This window comes from Phyllobates terribilis, unplaced genomic scaffold (assembly GCF_046119375.1).
Source record: "Phyllobates terribilis strain yellow unplaced genomic scaffold, ASM4611937v1 Scaffold_12__6_contigs__length_324123572, whole genome shotgun sequence".
NCBI classification, from domain to species: Eukaryota; Metazoa; Chordata; class Amphibia; order Anura; family Dendrobatidae; genus Phyllobates; species Phyllobates terribilis.
The window spans coordinates 300,372,121-300,395,586 of record NW_027362772.1 but is presented as its reverse complement, the minus strand read 5'-3'; the positions used below and the strand labels follow the sequence as shown (position 1 = coordinate 300,395,586).

The 23,466-nt window shown below is 31.1% G+C and overlaps 1 protein-coding gene across 1 annotated transcript in view; it reads right to left on the bottom strand.

Moving 5' to 3' along the window:
* DISP3 (dispatched RND transporter family member 3) overlaps positions 1-23,466 on the bottom strand; it is a 167,312-nt gene that overhangs the window by 81,118 nt on the left and 62,728 nt on the right. The window contains exons 2-3 of the mRNA XM_073657231.1: positions 8,643-9,572; positions 8,085-8,304 (exon numbers count right to left, since the gene is read on the bottom strand). Of these exons, the coding sequence (XP_073513332.1) occupies positions 8,085-8,304; positions 8,643-9,572 (1,150 nt within the window). The remainder of the gene's footprint in view (positions 1-8,084; positions 8,305-8,642; positions 9,573-23,466) is intronic.

Sequence of the window (23,466 nt, the reverse complement as noted above, 5' to 3'; positions counted from 1 at the left end):
AGTAGTTATATTCTTGTACATAGGAGCAGTATTATAGTAGTTATATTCTTGTACATAGGGGGCAGTATTATAGTAGTTATATTCTTGTACATAGGAGCAGTATTATAGTAGTTATATTCTTGTACATAGGGGGCAGTATTATAGTAGTTATATTCTTGTACATAGGAGCAGTATTACAGTAGTTATATTCTTGTACATAGGGGACAGTATTATAGTAGTTATATTCTTGTACATAGGGGGCAGTATTATAGTAGTTATATTCTTGTACATAGGAGCAGTATTATAGTAGTTATATTCTTGTACATAGGAGCAGTATTATAGTAGTTATATTCTTGTACATAAGGAGCAGTATTATAGTGGTTATATTCTTGTACATAGGGGGCAGTATTATAGTAGTTATATTCTTGTATATAGGGGGCAGTATTATAGTAATTATATTCTTCTACATAAGAGAAGTATTATAGTAGTTATATTCTTGTATATAGGGGGCAGTATTATAGTAATTATATTCTTCTACATAGGAGCAGTATTATAGTAATTATATTCTTCTACATAGGAGAAGTATTATAGTAGTTATATTCTTCTACATAGGGAGCAGTATTATACTAGTTATATTCTTGTACGTAGGGGGCAGTATTATAGTAGTTATAGTCTTGTACATAGGGGCAGTATTATAGTAGTTATATTCTTGTACATAGGGGGCAGTATTATAGTAGTTATATTCTTGTACATAGGGGGCAGTATTATAGTAGTTATATTCTTGTACATAGGGGGCAGTATTATAGTAGTTATATTCTTCTACATAGGGAGCAGTATTATAGTAGTTATATTCTTGTACATAGGGGGCAGTATTATAGTAGTTATATTCTTGTACATAGGGGGCAGTATAATAGTAGTTATATTCTTGTACATAGGAACAGTATTATAGCAGTTATATTCTTGTACATAGGGGGCAGTATTATAGTAGTTATATTCTTGTACATAGGAACAGTATTATAGTAGTTATATTCTTGTACATAGGGGCAGTATTATAGTAGTTATATTCTTGTACATAGGAGGCAGTATTATAGTAGTTATATTCTTGTACATAGGAGCAGTATTATAGTAGTTATATTCTTGTACATAGGAGCAGTATTATAGTAGTTATATTCTTGTACATAGGAGGCAGTATTATAGTAGTTATATTCTTGTACATAGGAGCACTATTATAGTAGTTATATTCTTGTACATAGGAGCAGTATTATAGTAGTTATATTCTTGCACATAGGGGCAGTATTATAGTAGTTATATTCTTGTACATAGGGGCAGTATTATAGTAGCTATATTCTTGTATATAGGAGGCAGTATTATAGTATATTCTTGTACATAGGAGCAGTATTATAGTAGTTATATTCTTGTACATAGGAGCAGTATTATAGTAGTTATATTCTTGTACATAGGGGCAGTATTATAGTAGTTATATTCTTGTACATAGGAGGCAGTATTATAGTAGTTATATTCTTGTACATAGGAGCAGTATTATAGTAGTTATATTCTTGTACATAGGAGGCAGTATTATAGTAGTTATATTCTTGTACATAGGAGCAGTATTATAGTAGTTATATTCTTGTACATAGGAGCAGTATTATAGTAGTTATATTCTTGTACATAGGAGCAGTATTATAGTAATTATATTCTTGTACATAGGGGCAGTTTTATAATAGTTATATTCTTGTACATAGGAGCAGTATTATAGTAGTTATATTCTTGTACATAGGGGGCAGTATTATAGTAGTTATATTCTTGTACATAGGAGCAGTATTATAGTAGTTATATTCTTGTACATAGGAGCAGTATTATAGTAGTTATATTCTTGTACATAGGGGGCAGTATTATAGTAGTTATATTCTTGTACATAGGAGCAGTATTATAGTAGTTATATTCTTGTACATAGGAGCAGTATTATAGTAGTTATATTCTTGTACATAGGGGGCAGTATTATAGTAGTTATATTCTTGTACATAGAGGGCAGTATTATAGTAGTTATATTCTTGTACATAGGGGGCAGTATTATAGTAGTTATATTCTTGTACATAGGGGGCAGTATTATAGTAGTTATATTCTTGTACATAGAGGGCAGTATTATAGTAGTTATATTCTTCTACATAGGAGAAGTATTATAGTAGTTATATTCTTGTACATAGGGGGCAGTATTATAGTAGTTATATTCTTGTACATAGGGAGCAGTATTATAGTAGTTATATTCTTCTACATAGAGGCAGTATTATAGTAGTTATATTCTTGTACATAGGGGGCAGTATTATAGTAGTTATATTCTTGTATATAGGGGGCAGTATTATAGTAATTATATTCTTCTACATAGGAGCAGTATTATAGTAATTATATTCTTCTACATAGGAGAAGTATTATAGTAGTTATATTCTTCTACAAAGGGAGCAGTATTATAGTAGTTATATTCTTGTACGTAGGGGGCAGTATTATAGTAGTTATATTCTTGTACATAGGGGGCAGTATTATAGTAGTTATATTCTTCTACATAGGGAGCAGTATTATAGTAGTTATATTCTTGTACATGGGGGCAGTATTATAGTAGTTATATTCTTGTACATAGGAACAGTATTATAGCAGTTATATTCTTGTACATAGGGGGCAGTATTATAGTAGTTATATTCTTGTACATAGGAACAGTATTATAGTAGTTATATTCTTGTACATAGGGGCAGTATTATAGTAGTTATATTCTTGTACATAGGAGGCAGTATTATAGTAGTTATATTCTTGTACATAGGAGCAGTATTATAGTAGTTATATTCTTGTACATAGGAGCAGTATTATAGTAGTTATATTCTTGTATATAGGGGGCAGTATTATAGTAATTATATTCTTCTACATAGGAGAAGTATTATAGTAGTTATATTCTTGTACATAGGAGCAGTATTATAGTAATTATATTCTTCTACATAGGAGAAGTATTATAGTAGTTATATTCTTGTACATAGGGAGCAGTATTATAGTAGTTATATTCTTGTACATAGGAACAGTATTATAGTAGTTATATTCTTGTACATAGGGGCAGTATTATAGTAGTTATATTCTTGTACATAGGAGGCAGTATTATAGCAGTTATATTCTTGTACATAGGAGCAGTATTATAGTAGTTATATTCTTGTACATAGGAGCAGTATTATAGTAGTTATATTCTTGTACATAGGAGGCAGTATTATAGTAGTTATATTCTTGTACATAGGAGCACTATTATAGTAGTTATATTCTTGTACATAGGAGCAGTATTATAGTAGTTATATTCTTGCACATAGGGGCAGTATTATAGTAGTTATATTCTTGTACATAGGGGCAGTATTATAGTAGCTATATTCTTGAATATAGGAGGCAGTATTATAGTATATTCTTGTAATAGGAGCAGTATTATAGTAGTTATATTCTTGTACATAGGAGCAGTATTATAGTAGTTATATTCTTGTACATAGGGGCAGTATTATAGTAGTTATATTCTTGTACATAGGAGGCAGTATTATAGTAGTTATATTCTTGTACATAGGAGCAGTATTATAGTAGTTATATTCTTGTACATAGGAGGCAGTATTATAGTAGTTATATTCTTGTACATAGGAGCAGTATTATAGTAGTTATATTCTTGTACATAGGAGCAGTATTATAGTAGTTATATTCTTGTACATAGGAGCAGTATTATAGTAGTTATATTCTTGTACATAGGGGCAGTTTTATAATAGTTATATTCTTGTACATAGGAGCAGTATTATAGTAGTTATATTCTTGTACATAGGGGGCAGTATTATAGTAGTTATATTCTTGTACATAGGAGCAGTATTATAGTAGTTATATTCTTGTACATAGGAGCAGTATTATAGTAGTTATATTCTTGTACATAGGGGGCAGTATTATAGTAGTTATATTCTTGTACATAGGAGCAGTATTATAGTAGTTATATTCTTGTACATAGGAGCAGTATTATAGTAGTTATATTCTTGTACATAGGGGGCAGTATTATAGTAGTTATATTCTTGTACATAGAGGGCAGTATTATAGTAGTTATATTCTTGTACATAGGGGGCAGTATTATAGTAGTTATATTCTTGTACATAGGGGGCAGTATTATAGTAGTTATATTCTTGTACATAGAGGGCAGTATTATAGTAGTTATATTCTTCTACATAGGAGAAGTATTATAGTAGTTATATTCTTGTACATAGGGGGCAGTATTATAGTAGTTATATTCTTGTACATAGGGAGCAGTATTATAGTAGTTATATTCTTCTACATAGAGGCAGTATTATAGTAGTTATATTCTTGTACATAGGGGCAGTATTATAGTAGTTATGTTTTTGTACATAGGGGCAGTATTATAGTACTTATATTCTTGTACATAGGGGGTAGTATTATAGTAGTTATATTCTTGTACATAGGGGCAGTATTATAGTAGTTATATTCTTGTACATAGGGGGCTGTATTATATTAGTTATATTCTTGTACATAGGAACAGTATTATAGTAGTTATATTCTTGTACATAGGGGGCAGTATTATAGTACTTATATTCTTGTACTTAGGGGGCAGTATTATAGTAGTTATGTTCTTGTACATAGGGGCAGTATTATAGTAGTTATATTCTTGTACATAGGGGGCAGTATTATAGTAGTTATATTCTTGTACATAGGAGCAGTATTATAGTAGTTATATTCTTGTACATAGGAGCAGTATTATAGTAGTTATATTCTTGTACATAGGAGGCAGTATTATAGTAGTTATATTCTTGTACATAGGAGCAGTATTATAGTAGTTATATTCTAGTACATAGGGGGCAGTATTATAGCAGTTATGTTCTTGTACATAGGGGCAGTATTATAGCAGTTATATTCTTGTACATAGGGGACAGTATTATAGTAGTTATATTCTTGTACATAGGAGCAGTATTATAGTAGTTATATTCTTGTACATAGGAGGCAGTATTATAGTAGTTATATTCTTGTACATAGGAGCAGTATTATAGTAGTTATATTCTTGTACATAGGAGCAGTATTATAGTAGTTATATTCTTGTACATAGGAGCAGTATTATAGTAGTTATATTCTTGTACATAGGAGCAGTATTATAGTAGTTATATTCTTGAACATAGGGGGCAGTATTATAGTAGTTATATTCTTGTACATAGGAGCAGTATTATAGTAGTTATATTCTTGTACATAGGAGCAGTATTATAGTAGTTATATTCTTGTACATAGGGGGCAGTATTATAGTAGTTATATTCTTGTACATAGAGGGCAGTATTATAGTAGTTATATTCTTGTACATAGGGGGCAGTATTATAGTAGTTATATTCTTGTACATAGGGGGCAGTATTATAGTAGTTATATTCTTGTACATAGAGGGCAGTATTATAGTAGTTATATTCTTCTACATAGGAGAAGTATTATAGTAGTTATATTCTTGTACATAGGGGGCAGTATTATAGTAGTTATATTCTTGTACATAGGGAGCAGTATTATAGTAGTTATATTCTTCTACATAGAGGCAGTATTATAGTAGTTATATTCTTGTACATAGGGGCAGTATTATAGTAGTTATGTTTTTGTACATAGGGGCAGTATTATAGTACTTATATTCTTGTACATAGGGGGTAGTATTATAGTAGTTATATTCTTGTACATAGGGGCAGTATTATAGTAGTTATATTCTTGTACATAGGGGGCTGTATTATATTAGTTATATTCTTGTACATAGGAACAGTATTATAGTAGTTATATTCTTGTACATAGGGGGCAGTATTATAGTACTTATATTCTTGTACTTAGGGGGCAGTATTATAGTAGTTATGTTCTTGTACATAGGGGCAGTATTATAGTAGTTATATTCTTGTACATAGGCGGCAGTATTATAGTAGTTATATTCTTGTACATAGGAGCAGTATTATAGTAGTTATATTCTTGTACATAGGAGCAGTATTATAGTAGTTATATTCTTGTACATAGGAGGCAGTATTATAGTAGTTATATTCTTGTACAAAGGAGCAGTATTATAGTAGTTATATTCTAGTACATAGGGGGCAGTATTATAGCAGTTATGTTCTTGTACATAGGGGCAGTATTATAGCAGTTATATTCTTGTACATAGGGGACAGTATTATAGTAGTTATATTCTTGTACATAGGGAGCAGTATTACAGTAGTTATATTCTTGTACACAGGAGCAGTATTATAGTAGTTATATTCTTGTACATAGGGGCAGTATTATAGCAGTTATATTCTTGTACATAGGAGCAGAATTATAATAGTTATATTCCTGTACATAGTGGCAGTATTATCGTAGTTATATTCTTGTACATAGGGGCAGTATTATAGTAGTTATATTCTTGTACAAAGGGAGCAGTATTATAGTAGCTATATTCTTGTACATAGGGAGCAATATTATAGTAGTTATATTCTTGTACATAGGGGCAGTATTATAGTAGTTATATTCTTGTACATAGGGAGCAGTATTATAGTAGTTGTATTCTTGCACATAGGGAGCAGTATTATAGTAGTTATATTCTTGTACATAGGAGCAGTATTATAGTAGTTATATTCATGTACATAGGGGCATTATTATAGTAGATATATTTTTGTACATAGGTGCAGTATTGTAGTAGCTATATTCTTGTACATAGGAGCAGTATTATAGTAGTTATATTCTTGTACATAGGGGGCAGTATTATAGTAGTTATATTCTTGTACAGAGGGGGCAGTATTATAGTAGTTATATTTTTGTACATAGGGGGCAGTATTATAGTAGTTATATTCTTGTACATAGGAGCAGTATTATAGTAGTTATATTCTTGTACATAGAAGCAGTATTATAAGTTATATTCTTGTACATAGGAGCAGTATTATAGTAGTTATATTCTTGTACATAGGAGCAGTATTATAGTAGTTATATTCTTGTACATAGGAGCAGCATTATAGTAGTTATAATCTTGTACATAGAGGCAGTATTATAGTAGTTATATTCTTGTACATAGGGGGCAGTATTATAGTAGTTATATTCTTGTACATAGGAGCAGCATTATAGTAGTTATAATCTTGTACATAGAGGCAGTATTATAGTAGTTATATTCTTGTACATAGGGGGCAGTATTATAGTAGTTATATTCTTGTACATAGGGGGCAGTATTATAGTAGTTATATTCTTGTGCATAGGGGCAGTATTATAGTAGTTATATTCTTGTACATAGGAGCAGTATTATAGTAGTTATATTCTTGTACATAGGGGGCAGTATTATAGTAGTTATATTCTTGTGCATAGGGGCAGTATTATAGTAGTTATATTCTTGTACATAGGAGCAATATTATAGTAGTTGTATTCTTGTACATAGGGGCAGTATTATAATAGTTATATTCTTGTACATAGGGGCAGTATTATAGTAGTTATATTCTTGTACATAGGGGCAGTATTATAGTAGTTATATTCTTGTACATAGGGGGCAGTATTATAGTAGTTATATTCTTGTACATAGGGGGCAGTATTATAGTAGTTAAATTCTTGTACATAGGGGCAGTATTATAGTAGTTATATTCTTGTACATAGGAGCAGTATTATAGTAGTTATATTCTTGTACATAGGGGGCAGTATTGTAGTAGTTATATTCTTGTACATAGGGGGCAGTATTATAGTAGTTATATTCTTGTACATAGGAGCAGTATTATAGTAGTTATATTCTTGTACATAGGAGCAGTATTATAGTAGTTATATTCTTATATATAGGGAGCAGTATTATAGTAGTTATATTCTTGTACATATGGAGCAGTATTATAGTAGTTATATTCTTTTACATAGGGAGCAGTATTATAGTAGTTATATTCTTGTACATAGGAGCAGTATTATAGTAGTTATATTCTTGTACATAGGAGCAGTATTATAGTAGTTATATTCTTGTACATAGGGAGCAGTATTATAGTAGTTATATTCTTGTACATAGGGACAATATTATATCACTTATTTTCTTCTAAATTGAGGACAGTAGTTACATTTTGTAGACTTTGTATATTTGGAATACTACTATTATGTAATACTACCTTGTAGATTCCTTTGACAATATGCTTATGTAGGAGATGACAAAGCTTTGAAACTTTCTGTGCTGCTCCTCCCATCGATCTTCCACCGAGTAGTAATTCGGCAACGGAGCGCCAAACAAGATTTCACTTCTCAAAAGAGAGCTCTTTAGGTTTTCTGTAGTGAGACCCTCATCTACATACCAGTAGAACTCCGGATGGGTCATTGCCAATTTTAATGATCCTTAAAAAAAAAAAGAAAAAATTATTAGTCTACATACAAAATATACACATTGCTCTAGACCCCACAGCCAACATAAGCCAAAGACGGATCACCACATATTAATAAGAGTACGGTAAGTAACTTTTTTGGACGACTTGTTGGAATTTTTATTAATTCTTATTAGTGAACAGATCTTTTCATTTTTTTTTTCAATTTTAGTTTTATTATTACTATATATTTTTTTGGCAAGAATAAAAAGCCTCTACTAAAGAGTCGCTGGAATGGCTGGCATGATTTTCCTTGGTTGGGTTGATGTTTTTGAAAAACTGATCCCCAAAATAGAAAATATAGAGACTTACCGTGCACATCGGCCAAATCTTGACCCATTCCATCATAGTAAATCTTTCCCCCTTTCTCAGTGGGGAAGAAATAAGTGAGAAGTGAACTTGGAGGTGAGCAGTAGGAGTACGATCCAAGCGGGAGATCCTTGAGAACTTCATGAGGTTTCCAACAAAATTCCCGGAAGTGTGGATGATCCATGATCTTCCTCTCAATCTTGTGGATGGTCATCAAGCGTTCCTTTGTAAATATGTTATTTTCCTCATCTCCTTTGGCTAAGAAAATAAGCTCAATCCGCCAATGCGCATGGCTCTGAGTGTTAGGAGTCACGTAAACACCTGAAAACTCCTTAACCGAAGCCCCACGAGGGTGACGCGACTGGTTCACGGCAGAGGACAAGGTCGTTGAAGACTCGGTGGCTGTGAAATTAGTTCTCTCTGTACTATTGTGCCAAACAGAGTTCCTTTTAACTCTTATGGGATTTTCAGCCTGAGATGTGTTCAGGTGGAGCTGTTGAAGTTGCTCAAAGATTAATCGTTGCAATGTTTCGGAGGTGAAATCTGCAACGTCCCTCCTGTTCCTCCCCCAGGTGCCAAACTGGGATTTCAGAGCAAGAGTAAGTGCATCAAACCTTTGGGAGGACTCGTGGTTGCGTATCTCAAAAGCATTGTAAGAGATGTCAATGTCAAGGGTAGGGTAATGTACAAACATAATGATGGAAAGGACCACAGGGACTAGACATCCTAAAGCCAAGAGAAAGATGGCACAATAAACATTTGTGAACATCCATCCCACTATGTTCCAAAATTCACAGGTTGGCATGGCATCATTCAAAGGTTTAGAAGACCACTGGCAAGCGTTACAAATGGGAGATCGGAAGGACATCTCATCATCTTCATCATCATCAAACCAAGCATCTTGTAACAAGGGGTCATCAGTGTCCATGGTCCCTAAAGAGCAAAGGACATGAGGAAAACCCAAATATTAATTAAAAAATGAAAAACATTATTAGAAAAGTAATATTTTTCAAAAATTACAAAGAAAATGGATCATGTACAAATGACTACATTTCTACTGTCTTCAACGAGAAGTCATCCTTAATCACTCATGGCTGAGAAACCTCATTGCTTCTGTACTGGAGGATCTAAGGATGACCTTGGAAGAATATCTGGGAAAATTATGGTTCCCGATGTCATATCTCCCCTACTAGCTTGGCCATGGCCTGGCCGACCATGAAGAATCTATCTGTAAAATCTCTTTGAGATGGCCAACTCAAATTTCAGGTAAAAGTGGTCGTTGAAGAGGTTGGTCGTCTAGGAGGGTGGCCTTCTAAAAGGGTGGTCTACTCAGAGGGTGGACTTCAACCAAAATGGGGGAAAAATTATTTCCAACCAATGGCTATGGTATTTAATTCTAATAAAACAATGGAGACATAGATGGAGTAGGGGTTCACTTTGGACACTTTTTGTTAGGGCAATCAGGCAATCATAGGGTGTCAGACTGATATGACAACCAGCAATCAGCTGTTATCTGCAGGGGAACCTCAAAGGAAGTCTTCAATTATTACAAAAACCTCAAAGAAAGTCTTCTATTATCCCACAGTGCCCCCACAGGGGAAATTAAGTATTACATGGAGTTTATTTAAACTATTGCCAATTCTGTGTAATGCATAGACAAGTTGAGTCCTCCAGAGGCTTTTTGTTGAAGACTTTCACACTGGCAAATAAATGGGGGCTCAGGAATAATATTTGGACCCTGGAGCTCCAGCGATAGACAATCCATCTAGAATGTCCTATGTAGCATTGAATTAGTCCTTTGTGTTAATACCACCGCTGTGCGCAATTATTAAAGCAGAGTTTACAATGAATAGGTGGGACCTCCAGCTTTGTTCGCTCTGGGGTCCTCGGTACCTCATTCCAGCACTGCAAAGGTTGATTAGAAATGGAAACATTCTCGCTCCTCTATACATTTATTGCTTTTTTTATACAATTTGCCAGGGACTAAATGTCAGCCGGATTCCTGCTTTTTGCAGCTGCATTTCCATTACGAGATCCCTGCTCGCTACAATAAAATCTAATCAGTTGACGCACCAGAACCTTTCCTGGCGTCCTGATTTATATATGCATTGTGCAGAAAACAGGACCTGATTTATGACTACAATATCTTATATTTACAGATACAAGGACGCTTATCTAAATGCTGAAGGAGTAAAGAAGAGCTTCTCCCTGCACCCAGCGATTCTGTGACTGCACGAAAAAGAGGGCATTATACGGCGAGGATATGCTACATATAAAGTAATCTATGGCGAGGATATGCTACATATAAAGTAATACATGGCGAGGATATGCTACATATAAAGTAATATATGGCGAGGATATGCTACATATAAAGCAATACATGGCGAGGATATGCTACATATAAAGAAATATATGGCTAGGATATGCTACATATAAAGTAATCTATGGCGAGGATATGCTACATATAAAGTAATATATGGCGAGGATATGCTACATATAAAGTAATACAAGGCGAGGATATGCTACATATAAAGAAATATATGGCTAGGATATGCTACATATAAAGAAATCTATGGCGAGGATATGCTACATATAAAGTAATACATGGCGAGGATATGCTACATATAAAGAAATATATGGCGAGGATATGCTACATATAAAGTAATATATGGCGAGGATATGCTACATATAAAGAAATATATGGCGAGGATATGCTACATATAAAGAAATATATGGCGAGGATATGCTACATATAAAGTAATACATGGCGAGGATATGCTACACATAAAGTAATATATGGCGAGGATATGCTACATATAAAGTAATATATAGCTAGGATATGCTACATATAAAGTAATATATGGCGAGGATATGCTACATCTAAAGAAATATATGGCGAGGATATGCTACATATAAAGAAATATATGGCGAGGATATGCTACATATAAAGAAATATATGGCGAGGATATGCTACATATAAAGAAATATATGGCTAGGATATGCTACATATAAAGTAATATATGGCTAGGATATGCTACATATAAAGTAATATATAGCTAGGATATGCTACATATAAAGTAATATATGGCGAGGATATGCTACATATAAAGTAATATATGGCGAGGATATGCTACATATAAAGAAATATATGGCGAGGATATGCTACATATAAAGAAAGATATGGCTAGGATATACAACATATAAAGTAATATATAGCTAGGATATGCTACATATAAAGTAATATATGGCGAGGATATGCTACATATAAAGTAATACATGGCGAGGATGCTACATATAAAGTAATATATGGCGAGGATATGCTACATATAAAGTAATATATGGCGAGGATATGCTACATATAAAGAAATATATGGCGAGGATATGCTACATATAAAGAAATATATGGCAAGGATATGCTACATATAAAGAAATATATGGCAAGGATATGCTACATATAAAGAAATATATGGCGAGGATATGCTACATATAAAGTAATATATGGCGAGGATATGCTACATATAAAGTAATATATGGCTAGGATATGCTACATATAAAGTAATATATGGCGAGGATATGCTACATATAAAGTAATATATGGCGATGATATCCTACATATAAAGAAATATATCGCTAGGATATGCTACATATAAAGTAATATATGGCTAGGATATGCTACATATAAAGTAATATATAGCTAGGATATGCTACATATAAAGTAATATATGGCGAGGATATGCTACATATAAAGTAATATATGGCGAGGATATGCTACATATAAAGTAATATATGGCGAGGATATGCTACATATAAAGAAATATATGGCGAGGATATGCTACATATAAAGTAATATATGGCGAGGATATGCTACATATAAAGTAATATATGGCTAGGATATGCTACATATAAAGAAATATATGGCTAGGATATGCTACATATAAAGAAATATATGGCGAGAATATGCTACATATAAAGTAATATATGGCGAGGATATGCTACATATAAAGTAATATATGGCTAGGATATGCTACATATAAAGTAATATATAGCTAGGATATGCTACATATAAAGAAATATATGGCGAGGATATGCTACATATAAAGAAATATATGGCAAGGATATGCTACATATAAAGAAATATATGGCGAGGATATGCTACATATAAAGTAATATATGGCGAGGATATGCTACATGTAAAGTAATATATGGCGAGGATATCCTACATTTAAAGAAATATATCGCTAGGATATGCTACATATAAAGTAATATATGGCTAGGATATGCTACATATAAAGAAATATATGGCGAGGATATGCTACATATAAAGTAATATATGGCGAGGATATGCTACATATAAAGTAATATATGGCGAGGATATGCTACATATAAAGTAATACATGGCGAGGATATGCTACATATAAAGAAATATATGGCGAGGATATGCTACATATAAAGTAATACATGGCGAGGATATGCTACACATAAAGTAATATATGGCGAGGATATGCTACATATAAAGAAATATATGGCTAGGATATGCTACATATAAAGAAATATATGGCGAGGATATGCTACATATAAAGAAATATATGGCGAGGATGCTACATATAAAGTAATATATGGCAAGGATATGCTACATATAAAGTAATATATGCCGAGGATATGCTACATATAAAGTAATATATGGCGAGGATATGCTACATATAAAGTAATATATGGCTAGGATATGCTACATATAAAGAAATATATGGCTAGGATATGCTACATATAAAGAAATATATGGCGAGGATATGCTACATATAAAGTAATATATGGCGAGGATATGCTACATATAAAGTAATATATGGCTAGGATATGCTACATATAAAGTAATATATGGCGAGGATATCCTACATTTAAAGAAATATATCGCTAGGATATGCTACATATAAAGTAATATATGGCTAGGATATGCTACATATAAAGAAATATATGGCGAGGATATGCTACATATAAAGTAATATATGGCGAGGATATGCTACATATAAAGTAATATATGGCGAGGATATGCTACATATAAAGTAATACATGGCGAGGATATGCTACATATAAAGAAATATATGGCGAGGATATGCTACATATAAAGTAATACATGGCGAGGATATGCTACACATAAAGTAATATATGGCGAGGATATGCTACATATAAAGAAATATATGGCTAGGATATGCTACATATAAAGAAATATATGGCGAGGATATGCTACATATAAAGTAATATATGGCGAGGATATGCTACATATAAAGTAATATATGGCGAGGATATGCTAAATATAAAGTAATACATGGCGAGGATATGCTACATATAAAGAAATATATGGCGAGGATATGCTACATATAAAGTAATACATGGCGAGGATATGCTACACATAAAGTAATATATGGCGAGGATATGCTACATATAAAGAAATATATGGCTAGGATATGCTACATATAAAGAAATATATGGCGAGGATATGCTACATATAAAGAAATATATGGCGAGGATGCTACATATAAAGTAATATATGGCAAGGATATGCTACATATAAAGTAATATATGCCGAGGATATGCTACATATAAAGTAATATATGGCTAGGATATGCTACATATAAAGAAATATATGGCTAGGATATGCTACATATAAAGAAATATATGGCGAGGATATGCTACATATAAAGTAATATATGGCGAGGATATGCTACATATAAAGTAATATATGGCTAGGATATGCTACATATAAAGTAATATATGGCGAGGATATCCTACATTTAAAGAAATATATCGCTAGGATATGCTACATATAAAGTAATATATGGCTAGGATATGCTACATATAAAGAAATATATGGCGAGGATATGCTACATATAAAGTAATATATGGCGAGGATATGCTACATATAAAGTAATATATGGCGAGGATATGCTACATATAAAGTAATACATGGCGAGGATATGCTACATATAAAGAAATATATGGCGAGGATATGCTACATATAAAGTAATACATGGCGAGGATATGCTACACATAAAGTAATATATGGCGAGGATATGCTACATATAAAGAAATATATAGCTAGGATATGCTACATATAAAGAAATATATGGCGAGGATATGCTACATATAAAGAAATATATGGCGAGGATGCTACATATAAAGTAATATATGGCAAGGATATGCTACATATAAAGTAATATATGGCGAGGATATGCTACATATAAAGTAATATATGGCGAGGATATGCTACATATAAAGTAATATATGGCTAGGATATGCTACATATAAAGAAATATATGGCTAGGATATGCTACATATAAAGAAATATATGGCGAGGATATGCTACATATAAAGTAATATATGGCGAGGATATGCTATATATAAAGTAATATATGGCTAGGATATGCTACATATAAAGTAATATATAGCTAGGATATGCTACATATAAAGAAATATATGGCGAGGATATGCTACATATAAAGAAATATATGGCAAGGATATGCTACATATAAAGAAATATATGGCTAGGATATGCTACATATAAAGTAATATATAGCTAGGATATGCTACATATAAAGAAATATATAGCTAGGATATGCTACATATAAAGAAATATATGTCGAGGATATGCTACATATAAAGAACTATATGGCGAGGATATGCTACATATAAAGTAATATATAGCTAGGATATGCTACATATAAAGAAATATATAGCTAGGATATGCTACATATAAAGAAATATATGGCAAGGATATGCTACATATAAAGTAATATATGGCGAGGTTATGCTACATATAAAGTAATATAAGGCGAGGATATGCTACATATAAAGTAATATATGGCTAGGATATGCTACATATAAAGAAATATATGGCAAGGATATGCTACATATAAAGTAATATATGGCGAGGATAAGCTACATATAAAGTAATATATGGCAAGGATATGCTACATATAAAGTAATATATGGCAAGGATATGCTACATATAAAAAAATATATGGCGAGGATATGCTACATATAAAGTAATATATAGCTAGGATATGCTACATATAAAGAAATATATGGCGAGGATATGCTACATATAAAGTAATATATGGCGAGGATATGCTACATATAAAGTAATATATGGCCAGGATATGCTACATATAAAGAACTGTATGGCGAGGATATGCTACATATAAAGTAACATATAGCTAGGATATGCTACATATAAAGTAATATATGGCTAGGATATGCTACATATAAAGAAATATATGGCGAGGATATGCTACATATAAAGTAATATATAGCTAGGATATGCTACATATAAAGAAATATATGGCGAGGATATGCTACATATAAAGTAATATATGGCGAGGATATGCTACATATAAAGTAATATATGGCCAGGATATGCTACATATAAAGAAATATATGGCTAGGATATGCTACATATAAAGAAATATATGGCGAGGATATGCTACATATAAAGTAATCTATAGCTAGGATATGCTACATATAAAGTAATCTATAGCTAGGATATGCTACATATAAAGTAATCTATAGCTAGGATATGCTACATATAAAGTAATATATGGCTAGGATATGCTACATATAAAGTAATATATGGCGAGGATATGCTACATATAAAGTAATCTATAGCTAGGATATGCTACATATAAAGTAATATATGGCTAGAATATGCTACATATAAAGTAATCTAAAGCTAGGATATGCTACATATAAAGTAATATATGGCTAGGATATGCTACATATAAAGAAATATATGGCGAGGATATGCTACATATAAAGTAATATATGGCTAGGATATGCTACATATAAAGTAATATATGGCTAGGATATGCTACATATAAAGTAATCTATAGCTAGGATATGCTACATATAAAGTAATATATGGCTAGTATATGCTACATATAAAGTAATCTATAGCTAGGATATGCTACATATAAAGTAATCTATAGCTAGGATATGCTACATATAAAGTAATCTATAGCTAGGATAGGCTACATATAAAGTAATCTATGGCTAGGATACGCTACATATAAAGTAATATATGGCGAGGATATGCTACATATAAAGTAATATATGGCGAGGATATGCTACATATAAAGTAATATACGGCTAGGATATGCTAAATATAAAGTCATATATCGCTAGGATATGCTACATATAAAGTAATATATGGCCAGGATATGCTACATATAAAGAAATATATGGCGAGGATATGCTACATATAAAGTAATATATGGCGAGGATGCTACATATAAAGTAATATATGGCGAGGATATGCTACATATAAAGTAATATATGGCGAGGATATGCTACATATAAAGTAATATATGGCTAGGATATGCTACATATAAAGAAATATATGGCAAGGATATGATACATATAAAGTAATATATGGCGAGGATATGCTACATATAAAGTAATATATGGCAAGGATATGATACATATAAAGTAATATATAGCTAGGATATGCTACATATAAAGTAATATATGGCAAGGATATGCTACATATAAAGTAATATATGGCAAGGATATGCTACATATAAAGAAATATATGGCAAGGATATGATACATATAAAGTAATATATGGCTAGGATATGCTACATATAAAGTAATATATGGCGAGGATATGCTACATATAAAGTAATATATGGCGAGGATATGCTACATATAAAGAAATATATGGCTAGGATATGCTACATATAAAGTAATATATGGCAAGGATATGCTACATATAAAGTAATATATGGCAAGGATGCTACATATAAAGTAATATATGGCGAGGATATGCTACATATAAAGTAAGATATGGCGAGGATATGCTACATATAAAGTAATATATGGCGAGAATATGCTACATATAAAGAAATATATGGCGAGGATATGCTACATATAAAGAAATATATGGCGAGGATATGCTACATATAAAGTAATATATGGCGAGGATGCTACATATAAAGTAATATATGGCGAGGATATGCTACATATAAAGTAAGATATGGCGAGGATATGCTACATATAAAGTAATATATGGCGAGGATATGCTACATATAAAGAAATATATGGCGAGGATATGCTACATATAAAGTAATATATGGCAAGGATATGCTACATATAAAGTAATATATGGCGAGGATATGCTACATATAAAGAACTATATGGCGAGGATATGCTACATATAAAGTAATATATGGCGAGGATATGCTACATATAAAGTAATATATGGTGAGGATATGCTACATATAAAGTAATATATGGCAAGGATATGCTACATATAAAGAAATATATGGCGAGGATATGCCACATATAAAGTAATATATAGCTAGGATATGCTACATATAAAGTAATATATGGCAAGGATATGCTACATATAAAGTAAGATATGGCGAGGATATGCTACATATAAAGTAATATATGGCGAGGATATGCTACATATAAAGAAATATATGGCGAGGATATGCTACATATAAAGTAATATATGGCAAGGATATGCTACATATAAAGTAATACATGGCGAGGATATGCTACATATAAAGAACTATATGGCGAGGATATGCTACATATAAAGTAATATATGGCGAGGATATGCTACATATAAAGTAATATATGGCTAGGATATGCTACATATAAAGTAATATATGGCAAGGATATGCTGCATATAAAGAAATATATGGCGAGAATATGCTACATATAAAGTAATATATGGTTAGGATATGCTACATATAAAGTAATATATGGCGAGGATATGCTACATATTAAGTAATATATAGCTAGGATATGCTACATATAAAGTAATATATGGCGAGGATATGCTACATATAAAGTAATATATGGCTAGGATATGCTACATATAAAGTAATATATGGCGAGGATATGCTACATATAAAGTAATATATAGCTAGGATATGCTACATATAAAGTAATATATGGCGAGGATATGCTACATATAAAGTAATATATGGCGAGGATATGCTACATATAAAGTAATATATAGCTAGGATATGCTACATATAAAGTAATATATGGCGAGGATATGCTACATATAAAGTAATATACGGCTAGGATATGCTACATATAAAGTAATCTATAGCTAGGATATGATACATATAAAGTAATATATGGCTAGGATATGCTACATATAAAGTAATCTATAGCTAGGATATGCTACATATAAAGTAATATATGGCTAGGATATGGAAAATATAAAGTAATATATGGCGAGGATATGCTACATATAAAGTAATATATAGCTAGGATATGCTACATATAAAGTAATCTATAGCTAGGATATGCTACATATAAACCAATCTATAGCTAGGATATGATACATATAAAGTAATATATGGCTAGGATATGGAAAATATAAAGTAATATATGGCGAGGATATGCTACATATAAAGTAATATATGGCTAGGATATGCTACATATAAAGTAATATATGGCGAGGATATGCTACATATAAAGTAATATATAGCTAGGATATGGAAAATATAAAGTAATATATGGCGAGGATATGCTACATATAAAGTAATATTTCGCTAGGATATGCTACATATAAAGTAATATATGGCTAGGATATGCTACATATAAATTAATATATGACTAGGATATGCTACATATAAAGTAATATATGGCGAGGATATGCTACATATAAAGTAATAAATGGCGAGGATATGCTACATATAAAGTAATATATAGTTAGGATATGCTACATATAAAGTAATATATGGCGAGGATATGCTACATATAAAGTAATATATGGCGAGGATATGCTACATATAAAGTAATATATGGCGAGGATATGCTACATATAAAGTAATATATAGTTAGGATATGCTATATATAAAGTAATATATAATTAGGATATGCTACATATAAAGTAATATATGGCAAGGATATATGCTACATATAAAGTAATATATGGCGAGGATATGCTACATATAAAGTAATATATAGCTAGGATATGCTACATATAAAGTAATATATGGCGAGGATATGCTACATATAAAGTAATATATGGCGAGGATATGCTACATATAAAGTAATATATAGCTAGGATATGCTACATATAAAGTAATATATGGCGAGGATATGCTACATATAAAGTAATATACGGCTAGGATATGCTACATATAAAGTAATCTATAGCTAGGATATGATACATATAAAGTAATATATGGCTAGGATATGGAAAATATAAAGTAATATATGGCGATGATATGCTACATATAAAGTAATATATAGCTAGGATATGCTACATATAAAGTAATCTATAGCTAGGATATGCTACATATAAACCAATCTATAGCTAGGATATGATACATATAAAGTAATATATGGCTAGGATATGGAAAATATAAAGTAATATATGGCGAGGATATGCTACATACAAAGTAATATATCGCTAGGATATGCTACATATAAAGTAATATATGGCTAGGATATGCTACATATAAAGTAATATATGACTAGGATATGCTACATATAAAGTAATATATAGCGAGGATATGCTACATATAAAGTAATATATGGCGAGGATATTCTACATATAAAGTAATATATAGTTAGGATATGCTACATATAAAGTAATATATGGCGAGGATATGCTACATATAAAGTAATATATGGCGAGGATATGCTACATATAAAGTAATATATGGCGAGGATATGCTACATATAAAGTAATATATAGTTAGGATATGCTATATATAAAGTAATATATAATTAGGATATGCTACATATAAAGTAATATATGGCAAGGATATGCTACATATAAAGTAATATATAGTTAGGATATGCTATATATAAAGTAATATATAGTTAGGATATGCTACATATAAAGTAATATATGGCGAGGATATGCTACATATAAAGTAATATATGGCGAGGATATGATACATATAAAGTAATATATGGCGAGGATATGCTACATGTAAAGTAATATATGGCGAGGATATGCTACATATAAAGTAATATATGGCGAGGATGCTGCATATAAAGTAATATATGGCGAGGATATGCTACATATAAAGTAATATATGGCGAGGATATGCTACATATAAAGTAATATACAGCTAGGATATGCTACATATAAAGTAATATATGGCGAGGATATGCTACATATAAAGTAATCTATAGCTAGGATATGCTACATATAAAGTAATATATGGCTAGGATATGCTACATATAAAGTAATACATGGCGAGGATATGCTACATATAAAGTAATATATAGCTAGGATATGGAAAATATAAAGTAATATATGGCGAGGATATGCTACATATAAAGTAATATATCGCTAGGATATGCTACATATAAAGTAATATATGGCGAGGATATGCTACATATAAAGTAATATACAGCTAGGATATGCTACATATAAAGTAATATATGGCGAGGATATGCTACATATAAAGTAATATACAGCTAGGATATGCTACATATAAAGTAATATATCGCTAGGATATGCTACATATAAAGTAATATATGGCGAGGATATGCTACATATAAAGTAATATACAGCTAGGATATGCTACATATAAAGTAATATATGGCGAGGATATGCTATATATAAATTAATATATAGTTAGGATATGCTATATATAAAGTAATATATAGTTAGGATATGCTACATATAAAGTAATATATGGCTAGGATATGCTACATATAAAGTAATATAGGGCGAGGATATGCTACATATAAAGTAATATATGGCGAGGATATGCTACATATAAAGTAATATATGGCGAGGATATGCTACATGTAAAGTAATATATCGCGAGGATATGCTACATATAAAGTAATATATGGCGAGGATGCTACATATAAAGTAATATATGGCGAGGATATGCTACATATAAAGTAATATATGGCGAGGATATGCTACATATAAAGTAATATACAGCTAGGATATGCTATATATAAAGTAATATATAGTTAGGATACGCTACATATAAAGTAATACATGGCGAGGATATGCTACATATAAAGTAATCTATAGCTAGGATATGCTACATATAAAGTAATATATGGCTAGGATATGCTACATATAAAGTAATATATGGCGAGGATATGCTACATATAAAGTAATCTATAGCTAGGATATGCTACATATAAAGTAATATATGGCTAGGATATGCTACATATAAAGTAATCTATAGCTAGGATATGCTACATATAAAGTAATATATGGCGAGGATATGCTACATATAAAGTAATATACGGCTAGGATATGCTACATATAAAGTAATCTATAGCTAGGATATGATACATATAAAGTAATATATGGCTAGGATATGCTACATATAAAGTAATCTATAGCTAGGATATGATACATATAAAGTAATATATGGCTAGGATATGGAAAATATAAAGTAATATATGGCGAGGATATGCTACATATAAAGTAATATATGGCTAGGATATGCTACATATAAAGTAATATATGGCGAGGATATGCTACATATAAAGTAATATATAGCTAGGATATGCTACATATAAAGTAATCTATAGCTAGGATATGCTACATATAAACCAATCTATAGCTAGGATATGATACATATAAAGTAATATATGGCTAGGATATGGAAAATATAAAGTAATATATGGCGAGGATATGCTACATATAAAGTAATATATCGCTAGGATATGCTACATATAAAGTAATATATGGCGAGGATATGCTACATATAAAGTAATATATAGCTAGGATATGGAAAATATAAAGTAATATATGGCGAGGATATGCTACATATAAAGTAATATATCGCTAGGATATGCTACATATAAAGTAATATATGGCTAGGATATGCTACATATAAAGTAATATATGACTAGGATATGCTACATATAAAGTAATATATGGCGAGGATATGCTACATATAAAGTAATATATGGCGAGGATATGCTACATATAAAGTAATATATAGTTAGGATATGCTACATATAAAGTAATACATGGCAGGGATATGCTACATATAAAGTAATATATGGCGAGGATATGCTAAATATAAAGTAATATATGGAGAGGATATGCTACATATAAAGTAATATATAGTTAGGATATGCTATATATAATTAGGATATGCTACATATAAAGTAATATATGGCAAGGACATGCTACATATAAAGTAATATATAGTTAGGATATGCTATATATAAAGTAATATATAGTTAGGATATGCTACATATAAAGTAATATATGGCGAGGATATGCTACATATAAAGTAATATATGGCGAGGATATGCTACATATAAAGTAATATATGGCGAGGATATGATACATATAAAATAATATATGGCGAGGATATGCTACATATAAAGTAATATATGGCGAGGATATGCTACATATAAAGTAATATATGGCGAGGATGCTGCATATAAAGTAATATATGGCGAGGATATGCTACATATAAAGTAATATATGGCGAGGATATGCTACATATAAAGTAATATACAGCTAGGATATGCTATATATAAAGTAATATATAGTTAGGATATGCTACATATAAAGTAATATATGGCGAGGATATGCTACATATAAAGTAATCTATAGCTAGGATATGCTACATATAAAGTAATATATGGCTAGGATATGCTACATATAAAGTAATATATGGCGAGGATATGCTACATATAAAGTAATATATAGCTAGGATATGGAAAATATAAAGTAATATATGGCGAGAATATGTTACATATAAAGTAATATATCGCTAGGATATGCTACATATAAAGTAATATATGGCGAGGATATGCTACATATAAAGTAATATACAGCTAGGATATGCTACATATAAAGTAA